Source organism: Balaenoptera musculus, chromosome 19, assembly GCF_009873245.2.
Source record: "Balaenoptera musculus isolate JJ_BM4_2016_0621 chromosome 19, mBalMus1.pri.v3, whole genome shotgun sequence".
In the NCBI taxonomy this organism is placed as follows: Eukaryota; Metazoa; Chordata; class Mammalia; order Artiodactyla; family Balaenopteridae; genus Balaenoptera; species Balaenoptera musculus.
The window spans coordinates 11,073,998-11,085,988 of record NC_045803.1 but is presented as its reverse complement, the minus strand read 5'-3'; the positions used below and the strand labels follow the sequence as shown (position 1 = coordinate 11,085,988).

Sequence of the window (11,991 nt, the reverse complement as noted above, 5' to 3'; positions counted from 1 at the left end):
AACAATTCTATGAATGACAAACTGCCCAAAGAATTAGTATGAGTGGAAGGTAGAGCCCATCTACAACTATGGACACTCCAGGAAACACTAGGCACTGGTGGCCCTGGCATCTTAACCTTCCACACAACTCAGGTGCAGGCACAGCCTACAATCCACCAGAACCAGGCACTTGCCCAGACTTCGAATCAGAAGATATAGTTAGTTACTATATCTCAAAGAACTTTGGGAACACTGAGGAACTCTCATGGCTCTGCAGCACGATTCAGCAATTGTTTCTGTGAAGCCCTGAACACTGTCTTTCTTGCCAGTTCTTGAAGCCACCTAATATCTTCTGAATCAACTGGTTAGAATTGGCTCATGTGCTTTCCAATTATGAACCCAGGCTGCTATAATTTGTAAAGAGCAATATGCAATTTACTGATGTGACTCATCAAGTCTTCTAAAGGGAAACTGAGTCCATGTGCAACCTCTTTCAGCAAACAGGAAGAATACTGATTTTTCAAGATAAAGTTCTAAAGGCATAGGTAAGATTAACTGGTCTTATCAAGTACATTAAATGAGACATACGAAATAAGGGGTATTGATTAAGTACAAAATCCTAAAGAAATTTAGAAATATAAAAGGCATATCTGAAAACAGCATCAAAAAGTCTGGATTCCCTCCCCGCTCCAAGCTGAAATCTTTTTGGACAAAAACAAAAACAGGGGCTTCCCAAGTGGCACAGTGGTGGAGAATCCACCTGCCAATGCAGGGGACAAAGGTTCGAGTCCTGGTCTGGGAAGATCCCACATGCCGCGGAGCAACTAAGCCCATGTGCCATAACTACTGAGCCTGCGCTCTAGAGCCTGTGAGCCACAGCTACTGGAGCCCACATGCCACAACTACTGAAGCCCATGTGCCTAGAGCCCATGCTCCACAAGAGAAGCCACTGCAATGAGAAGCCCGCGCACTGCAATGAAGAGTAGCTCTGGCTCGCATAACTAGAGAAAGCCCACGTGCAGCAACGAAGACCCAACACAGCCAAAAATAAATAAATAAATTTATAAAAACAACAAAAACAAACAAAAACATTAAAAGCACGTTTATCTTTGTCAGGCCTAGGAGTAAGCTGAAACATCAAACCACAAAATAAGGTGGACAAAGTACAAAAGTACTGAAGACTAAGCAGGAGTGTGGGAGGAAACATGACTACAGTTAATGCTGCTGAATGGTACATTTGAAAGCTGCTAAGAGAGCAAATCCTAAGAGTTCTCTCCACAAGGAAAAAAAAAACCCACTTTTTTCTTTTTCTTCTTTTAGTATCTCTATGAGATGATGGATGTTAACTCATTGTGGTAATCATTTCACAATATATATATATATTTTGGCTGCGCTTCTGGGATCTTAATCCTTGACCAGGGATTGAACCCGCGGCCCCGGCAGTGACAGCGTGGAGTCCTAACCACTGGAGGGCCAGGGAAGTCCCCATTTCACAATATTTGTAAGTCAAGTCATTATGCTGTACATGTTAAACTTATGTCAATTATATCTCGATAAAATTATAGAAATGTTTTAAAAAATTGGTTCTAAGAGAGAGAGTATTCCTTAACATCCATGTATTTTTTTTTATAAATTAGAACAGAAATGTATTTAAGTTTTCAGCAAACTTGTAATTTTGCTTTAAATGAGAATGCATTTTAGATCCAGTCAGTTCCTTACAATGTTAAACACAGTCATCATCTGACCCAGAAATCCCACTCCGAGGTATAAAACAGAAATTAAAACATACTTTCACACAAACCCTTGTACATGAATGTTCATACATGCAACATTATTCATAAAAGACAAGACGTGCAAACAACCCAAATGTCCATCAAGTGACATATAATATCAATAGAACAGAATATTATTCAGCAATAAGAAGGAATAAAGTACTGATACATGCTACAATACGGATGAACCTTGAAAATATTATATTAAGGAAGCCAGTCACAAGAGGCTACATATCATTATGTTTATATGAAATATAAATTCTATTTATATGAAATGCCCAGAATAGGCAAAGCCATAGAAATAAGATGTAGATAAGTGGTTGCCTAGGGTTGAGAGTGTAGAGGGAATGGAGAATAATTGCTAATGGATATAGGGTTGCTTTCTGGGGTAATGAAATGTTCTAGAATTGTGCACGGTGATGGCTGCACAACTCTCTGGCTATACACAACCTCTGAATTGTACACTTTAAGTGGGTGAACTGTATGTGAACTACATCGCAAAAAAGCTATTTAAAATGCCAGTTAAAAAGGCCAGTCATGGGCTTTCCTGGTGGCGCAGTGGTATAGAATCCACTTGCCAATGCAGGGGACACGGGTTCGAGCCCTGGTCCAGGAAGATCTCACATGCTGCGGAGCAACTAAGCCCACGAGCCACAACTACTGAGCCCAAGTGCCACAACTACTGAAGCCCGCGCGCCTAGAGCCCACGCACCGCAATGAAGAGTAGTCCCCGCTCGCCGCAACTAGAGAAAGCCCACACACAGCAACAAAGACCCAACGCAGCCAAAAATAAATAAATAAATAAATTTACTTTTTAACAAAAGGGCCGGTCATGTTGTAGCTGTTTATAACTTGTATAGACTTTTCAAAGTCTAAATCCCTAATTATTAAAATATGTTTCTTACTGTCCACAAACCTCATTTCATTTCCTTACATAAAACCATCTGCCTATTCCACTATAAATACTACACGTAGTGAAAGAAAGTGCTTCTAAAATTAAATCATGTTTTCAAAACAGATTTCTCCTTAATATATTTAATTTTAATGATTCGCATGTGAATTATCCACACTTTCCATTAACTATGGTTAAATTTTCAATCTCAGATAAGTATCCCCCAATACAAAAGCACATTAACAGGCCATTCCTCTCCCAACACAAGCTGTGTGGACTAAATTTTTAACGTATTAGCTTGAATTTTAAAAAGCAAAATTAAGGAGGCAGATCTGTAAGAAAAGCAAGCACATGAAGTCTCAGAAACATCCATGTATTTTAAAATGCTTTGGTCACCTTTCACTTGTTTCTAATTTTACTGGAGTATGGTGAAAGAAATATGGCCTGTCAAATCTCTACACATTTTGCTATGGCAAAGTACAGTTTTACTTTGTGAATTTTACACAAAAATTTTTATGCAGGGAACATATGTGGTTATATATGTGTCATACATATGTCATTAAAATCAAGTTACTGATTCCCCCTTTTAAACCTAAATTTTAGGTTCAGAGGTTTAATTATGTATTTTTAGCACACTGTCACTTTAACTTCTCTTCATTATTTTTTTAATTAATTAATTAATTTTTTTTTCTCTGCATTATTGGTCGACCATTTTTTAAAAGAATACCTTTCCTACAGAGGGAGATTACTGAGCAAATAATGAAATTAACATTTTTGTTTATTTACTGGATCTACCTTACTCCAAGACACTTGGCAACCATAATTCACCAGCTAGGAACTGATGTAATACTTATGACTTAGTGCACACAGATGACTCATATTCAACCTGGCCAAGAAACACACAATCACACACACACTCACTTCAAAATTCTTTGCAGTTTTATCAATTTCATTTTCAATGAAATATTTTTAACACTAAAAAGATTACTTTGAGATAAACCCTTTCCCAAACTTGAAATCTTCACAGGCCTCCTTCTGAGCCCAGTTGGCTTTAAACTCATTTGTACAATCCTGTCTCCTGTCTTCAAGGTAAGATTCAACATACCCAGTGGAAATCATCCACTTGTACCTAGCACTGGTATTGGTTTTATCTATAATTTTGAGGAAAAGAAGCCTAACCATGTCCCACTACCAAATTAGCATTTTCACAATTTTATGTCCTCCCCCAAAGGCAGTGCATGGGGAACCCCTTCTCTTCCTCTATCTGTGCATTCATGGACTGACTGAAGATTCTCCTGGGGTGGGCAGCCAGTTTTCCAGCCATCAACAACTGTTCCCCCAGAACTTCAGTCACTGTGAGGTGTGCTGCACTCTCTGGCTTAACCCTCATAAAGATGAATCCACTTAGGGTCATATCCTGGGGACAAAATTTACTAAGGGTAACCCCTATTAGATATCACTTTAGTTGTTTTTTTTTTTTTTTCTTTCTCCAGGGAATTTACCTCTATTCTCTGGTCTCTCAGTTCAACTCTCAGCCTATTTTTCAATAACTCTCTGGGATCAGAGGTTTCAGGTCCATGACAATCCATAGGATTAGAATTCATGATATAGGGGCAAAGGCCAGAAAGACTTGTGAACCAAATCTAAAAAACCAATGAGAAGCTACAAATATTACCTCACTAAAAGCATTCTTCTGAGCTTAATTTAGATGGCAAGCACTTAGCCAGGGCAGTACCTTCCCACTCAGAGGATTCTCACATTAGGGAACATATCCCAGAGAAAAAAAAAGACAATACTACATGACGGGAGAAAAAAAAAAAAAACACCTTAAAAATAAAGCTCCTTTATACTGCTTTTGATATATGGGTTAAAAAAAAAAAAGCCCATTTGCCCTCCATACTGCCCATACATTCTCATTCCCTCTGGCTTAAATTTCCAGTTCCACATTCCCAAGGAAATATTTTATTCTCAATGAGGAACATTCCTGGAATCTAAGTCCTAAGGAGTAACCTGTTCATGCTAATCCAAATGGAACTCTCAGAACCCTGAGGGATCTTTGCTATCTGACTGTCCAGACTTTTCTAAATGGTCAAAGAGATGGAAATGTTTGTTATTTTTTTGACTATTATTCATATCATTTATTAGTATTATAAAAAAGCATACATTCAAAAAAAAAGGCATAAACCTAAAATTAAAACAGATACGCCTAGAATCCCTTTAGATCCTGATCCAAACACAAATATCTTATCATGATGGTTCTAGAAATGAATGTTCTATACTCTTGCCCTGCATTTTTCAGTTCATATCATAGCCATTTCCCTAATTTTTACAAAACCTTCACATATAAGAGAAAGTGCTGTATGAAACTGATTACTAAGTAGCTGCTAGGGAGATCATGTTGGAAAATGATACACTGAAATGCCTTTTTCCAGTCTAAGTTCTAATAACTACAGCAATTTCCCAATCTTCTCAACAACAAGCCCACCGGTATTAGCATTCTCATTTATTCTTTATTGGAAAAGAGGTCCACCTCACTGGCAATCACTCCACAGCATATTGCCCATTTAATGATAATTTTCTCAAACTCAGGTCGAAGTGCTTTCTGCAAGGAAAAGTGTCAATAGTTATTACTTTTGTGGGAATGTGTTATTAGGGCCAAGTTTGATTTTTTAACATGGAATTGCTAAGTAAAATATGTGATTCACAGTTTTTCTCTATTTCTTCCCCAGAACAAATTTCCAGATACACAATAACAGAGAGCTAACTGAAAGCTTTTTCCACACACATTGTTTTCATGGTAGTTCTTTCCAATACATGTAATCCTGGAGGAATGGAAGGAGGGAAGGAGGAAGTGAGCGGCTGAAGGGAGGGAGGAAGGGAAGGAGGGAGGAAGGGAGAGAAGGAGGGAGGGAGGGAGGGATATATTCTGGCTGAAAGATTTCCAAACTAGTTACATTCATAGGGTTTCTCTTCAGTATGAGTTGCCTGATGCCTAATAAGTTTAGAACTATTAATGAAAGCTTTCCCACACTGATTACATGTAAAGGGTTTCTCTCCAGTATGAGTTCTTTGATGCACAATAAGTCGAGCACTCAAGCTGAATGTTTTTCCACATTGATTACATTCATAGGGTTTCTCTCCAGTATGAGTTCTCTGATGTTGAGTAAGGCATGAACTCTGCCTGAAGGATTTCCCACACTGACTGCACTCATAGGGCTTTTCTCCAGTATGAGTTCTCTGATGTACAACAAGAACATAACTCTGGCTGAAGGACTTCCCACACTGATTACATTCATAGGGTTTTTCTCCAGTATGAGTTCTCTGATGCATAACAAGGTGAGAACTGCGGTTGAAAGATTTCCCACACTCATTACATTCGTAGGGTTTCTCTCCAGTATGAGTTCTTTGGTGTGCAACAAGCTGAGAACTCCAGCTGAAAGATTTTCCACACTGATTACATTCAAAGGGTTTTTCTCCTGTGTGACTCCTCTGATGCGCAACAAGTTTGTAACTTTGACTAAAGGACTTCCCACATTGATTGCATTCATAGGGCTTTTCTCCAGTATGAATCCTTTGATGGGCAATAAGCTTATAGCTCTGGATAAATGATTTCCCACATTGATTACATTCGTAGGGCTTCTCTCCAGTATGAGTTCTTTGATGTGCAATAAGTTTGTAGCTCTGCCTGAATGACTTTCCACACTGACTGCATTCATAAGGTTTCTCTCCAGTATGAGTTCTCTGATGCACAACAAGGACATAGCTCTGGCTAAAGGATTTCCCACACTGATTACATCTATAAGGTTTCTCTCCAGTATGAGTTCTCTGATGAGAAACGAGGTGAGAGCTGCGGCTGAATGATTTCCCACATTCATTACATTCATAAGGTTTCTCCCCTGTGTGAGTTCTCTGATGTGCAACAAGATGAGAGCTCCAGCTGAAGGATTTCCCACACTGATTACATTCAAAGGGTTTCTCTTCAGAATGATTTCTCATGTTTTGAGCAAGGGATGAACTCTGGGAGGTTTTATTACATTTATACTGACTCTCTTCAACAGGGATTCTCTGTTGTTCATTATGGGATATACTGTGGTTCAAAACTTGCCCACATTCCTTAAAATCAAAGGATCTTCCTTGTGCGTGTATTTTCTCATGTAGATTTCGGGGTTTATCACGGCTAAAATGTTGAATTCTGTCACTAAATCCATAGGATTTATCTTCTGTTTGAGTTTTTGTAAACTGAATAAAATGAATGCTCTGGGGGAGGTTTCCACGTTCTTTATTTTCACAGAGTTTCTCACTATCATTAATCATCTGATGAGTGTTTACCATAGAATTATAATGCAATTTTTTAACATGTGAAGCATGTTTATGAAAATGGTTTCTTATGGGTATCATCTGTGGTGAAAGAAGACTGGAATTCAGACCACACTTCTCCTCAAAGTCATCACTTTTGCAGGCTCTCTCATGACTAATAGCTTTTCTGTGAGTGAATGTCACTTCCTTCAAAAGTCTCTCTTGTTTTTCCTGTTGCTTCTCCAACAGCTCCTTACAATCCTGAACTTCTTCACATGAAGATAACCAAGGATCATCTCTTGTCAACCTTTCTATCTTCACTCTGTGGGATGGTTCATCACCAAAAATGCTCTGCTTTGATGTTGATTCTCTTCTTCCAAGTGCAGTTGCCGAGTCTGGAAGGAAGCAAAATAAAACACCCTAGCCAAAAAAATGTTAGAGCTGGAATAGGGGAATAAAAGCTGATAAGAAAGTATGCAATTATATGTAGATGTGTTTTCAGCTATGGACCTATAACATGAATTGAGAAAGCAAAAGGATGGGATGAAGCAGTAAGCAGAGAACTACCATAGTCCAATAGCGTAACAAGGCATTAATATGAAACTATTTCAATCTTAGTGTTGCTGAATAAAAAGACTTTAGATGTCAAATATCTCCATATTCCAAAACAGGATACCCTATGCAGAATCTACAGAATTGCAAAACAATTTTGCAATCCTTAGCAAAAAAATAGAGGGTCCTTTCTACCTTCTTTAGTGCTAGATATATGTTCACTGAAATAGAAATTAGTGTCTACATTTCTAGGAATTTCTGGAGGCATGAAACTTGCTAGCACAGTCTGTGTTAGTAAGACAAGGTCAAACTACTTTGTGAACCAGGAAAAAATAATGGGGGCACTGTTATCCCAGGTTCCCTAAGTGCCTTAGGGGCTAATATGGCCCCATGAATTCCTTTAGTTCCAAGTGAGAGAGGATGAAGATTAGCTCATAAACAGAAGCCTTGGTGGCTATTAGGCCAGGCAATAGAAAGTACACTTGGAAAAAGTGGTGATGTATATAGTCCTCCAGGTGTGGGAGATGGTGAAATATGCAGCATGCCCCATGGCGATTTTTCAAACAAATCTTCTATACCTGTAATGACTCCTAAATGTCTGTTTCTCACCTGGATATGTGTGTTGAGAAACTCTTTTTATACTTATCCCCTTGTTCCAACTAGGAGACTGCATCTGGTTTGAAAAGCTGATAGGGAAAGATACAGGACTTTGGGTATTTGGGCTGGGGACAAAAGAAAATCACTTCAGAATTTGGTCCCAGTCCTTGGCCTTTAGGAGCCAAGAAGACTGCATGAGCTCAAACCCAAGAATCTGTACCTTTGCTACCCTACAAATTAAAACTAAATCTTCACTGGGGAATAAAAAGCACAAATGCAATCTATGTATGGCCAAAATCATTCTGGCCTCTGAATTCCCTAGCTCTTGTGAAATCATTTCAATATATAGACTTCGTTAAAGGGGACTGTACTCTTACCCCAAGAGACTAGGTGCCTGTGGTTCTCCAGGATCACATCTCTGTCCAGGGTCCTCCGGGCAGGGTTCAGAGTGCCTTCTTCCTCCTGAGTGAAGTCCACAGTCACTCTTTGGAAGTTCACTCCTTCCTAAAACAGGACACACTTTCTTGCTCAGTTGGGTATCATTTCCTTCCAATGTTCACAGAGGAAAAGTTTGACAGGTGGAAGAAAGAAAACCTGATGGCCTGGAAATTGTCCTGAGATGATCAACGTTCAAAGGATTCTAGTCAAGGGATACAGGTACCTTCTAGGTGAGCCCCTTTGGGTTTTGGATGCTGGACCTGTTTATATAACCCCAAAGAGGAACACCAGATAGGAAATGACATAAACTGTTTTCTCTCTTGTTGACCTTAAAGAAAATGCTTATTATGATTTTTGCATTGGTGAATATAGAATTCCTACGTAGGAATTCCCTCCAAATTCCCGAGAAACTAACAGAACAGGGTCAGCCAACTTTTTCTCTCAAAGGTCAGAGAGCAAATATTTAGGCTTGGCAAGCCATACGGTCTCTATTACAACTACTCAGCTCTGCTGCTATAGTGAGAAAGCAGCCACAGAAAATATATGAACAAATGGATGTGGCTTATTACAATAAAACTTTATTTTCAAAAAACAGGTGACGGGCCAGATTTGGCACACAGGCTTTACTGATGCCTGAGACAGAAAATGAAATGTGGGCCTTAATGAAAGGCAGTATGTACAGGTTAAGAGAACTGGATATGGAAAAGAGACGTGGGTTTTCTCATCTATTAAGAACCTATGTCTGAATTTTTTTAAAAAAATATATCTAATCTGATCATCTGTCTATTAATGGTGAGTTTATTCCATTTCTATTTATTAGGCTTAATGATACCCAATTCATTGTGCTGTTGAGTGAATTAATTGTAATGATATATGAAAAGCCATTACCAGAGTTTACTAAAAAAAAACAAAGGCTGGGAATTATTATCAGGATGATTAGGTTTGAGAAGCCTCAAAAAATAAGTGACAGCCAATGAGACCTTTATCCTGAACTCTTAAGTCTTCAGAAAACATTTCTATTTTGTCCACACTATAAGCTGCACCATAGGGCCTGTCATTACTGCCATGTAAAGGGGGTCTCTTGGACTGCCTCCTCTAAGCAGGAAAAAACCTCCTTCTAAGACTTTTGGGCAGGAATTTTGTTCCAAAAAAGTGCTGGAGGTGATCTGTCCTTACCCAAAGGCAGCAAAAACCACAGAAGTCGAATGCCACTTGCCAAGGCTTTTTAAATAGATGGGGTGTTCTTAAGCTGTGGTTCATGCATAGGACACGAAGTCCCTGAATCCCATGAAACGCCATGCAAAATGCTGCTGTACCTTTTTCTAAGTTGTGGCCCATAAATTTCACTGAAATCTCAAAGGTTTTCACAGTTACCCCAAAATGGAATTCAGAAATATCATTTGTTATTTCTCATTATTCATTTTGTGCCATTTCTTCAGGATTGAAGATCTTACAAGGATGAACTGAGTCAAAGAAAATAATCAGAACCACAATGTTGTTTATAGGTAATAACAATTATGTAAATATTTTTAAGCAGCAGTTTAAAGAAATAGAAAGTTCAGCCAGAAGATCCTACAAATATATGTGTTATTCTTTCAGGTCATATTTTTTTTAAGATCTTAATAAAACATTGATCTAATACTTAAAAAAAAAAAAAAAGGAAAAGAAATACCACTTGCAAACTGCCCCCTGTGCTGAACATGAATCTATATGTACTGTTTTTCAACCTCCAATCCATGCTTCCTTTTAATAAACACTCCCCTTCACTGCTTAATGTAGGTCCCTTTAATATCAAACGTCTTCAAATGTTAAATAAATAATACTAGATTAGCACTCCCCACTGCACCCCAGGCTATATGTTCTCAAAGTTCCAGGAATTTCTATCATAAGACTCACCACGCTTTCTTATCATTTGCATAATGGTCATCTTTGTCACTAGCCTGTAATCCATGAGGGCAGTAACTCCAGAGCTTAGTACAGTATTGGTGTATAGTATAGACTAATTATATATTTGGTAAATTATTTCAGTAAGTGAATCAATAGTATATCAGTAGACTCTGTAATATATCAAAATAATCCTGGTTCAAATTCTGATGGAAATCCTCTCCTCTCACCTGAATCTCACAAGGCCCATCACATACCCATTTGAAAAGGTCCTTCAGCGTATGGATACTGGCTGTTTCTGGACTTCTATCCCCTCTTATTCTATTCTTCCTCTCACCTGTCCCCTACTCCCCAGTCCTCAAAATTTCTTCCCAAACCCTTCAACTGTGCCCTTGGGAACTCTTCTTCTATAATAATGAAATCTGGAATTTCCCTGGTGGCGCAGTGGTTAAGAATCCGCCTGCCAATGCAGGGGACACGGGTTCGAGCCCTGGTCAGGGAAGATCCCACATGCCGCGGAGCAACTAAGCCCGTGCGCCACAACTACCGAGCCTGCTCTCTAGAGCTCACGAGCCACAACTACTGAGCCCATGCGCCACAACTACTGAAGCCCACGTGCTCTAGGGCCCACACACTGGAACTACTGAAGCCCACGCACCTAGAGCCCATGCTCCATAACAATAGAAGCCACCTCAATGAGAAGCCCGCACACCGCAACTACAGAGAACCTGCATGCAGCAATGAACACCCAACACAGCAAAAAAAAAAAAAGAAATCCTACATCTTCACCAAATATTCTCTCTATATCCCTGTGTTAACAGAAACCTACACTTCCCCCCTGAGGACTCCCTCCTCTGCAGTCCTCACAGGCTCAGGGTGGTCGTGCTCTCCCATCCCAGGGGTCTCAGCAACAGAGGGGGAGGAGGGTGTGTGTCCTCCCAGTTACCCTGAAACTCATGCCATTTACCTCACTTCTTGGAGCTTTGTTGTACCAACTTCTTGAACACCACCCACGCCCCCAACCACTGAAGATTTGTAATACCCAGGATTTATCCTCTAATTCAAGAACTTGTACTGTCTCGTCTTGTGCAGTCTATAGCATCCACATGTAGAGTCCTCTGGTAATAATATAAAAATAACTGACTTTAATGAAGCACTTACTGTGTGGTGTCAGGCAGTGTGCTAAGCATGTCGCATAAATTATGGCTCACTTAATTCTCACAAGGCCCCTTGTGAGAAAATACCATTAGCGGCACCATTTTTCAGATGAAGAGCTAGAAGGTCAGAGAAATTAACACGTAGGCCTAAGGTTAGTGACTGGGATGCAACCTCAAGTTTCCGTAACATCACAGACTATGTTCTCAGTCATCAACTCATATGGCCAGCCCAACTCCCAGCCCCTCACTCTTAGTGTGAGACCCCAGATCTTGAAATCACCATAAAGTACTCCACCTCTCAAGTCGCACACCCAGAAGTGCTCACTCTTTCATTACGACATCAGAATTCTCCACTTTACTTGCTTAATCACTCCCTTTACTCCTCTCATTCTCTGCTGGTTTGGGGCCTTTACTAAAATATCTA

At 39.5% G+C, this 11,991-nt stretch overlaps 1 protein-coding gene across 3 annotated transcripts in view; it reads right to left on the bottom strand.

Moving 5' to 3' along the window:
- Window positions 1-3,416: 3,416 nt before the first annotated feature.
- Window positions 3,417-11,991, bottom strand: part of ZNF180 (zinc finger protein 180) — a 25,848-nt gene continuing 17,273 nt past the window's right edge. For all 3 annotated transcript variants that reach the window (XM_036834252.1, XM_036834254.1, XM_036834253.1), the window contains 2 exons: window positions 8,466-8,592; window positions 3,417-7,334 (listed from right to left, as the gene is read on the bottom strand). In XM_036834252.1, coding sequence (XP_036690147.1) covers window positions 5,590-7,334; window positions 8,466-8,592 — 1,872 coding nt within the window. In that variant the 3' untranslated portion in view covers window positions 3,417-5,589. The remainder of the gene's footprint in view (window positions 7,335-8,465; window positions 8,593-11,991) is intronic.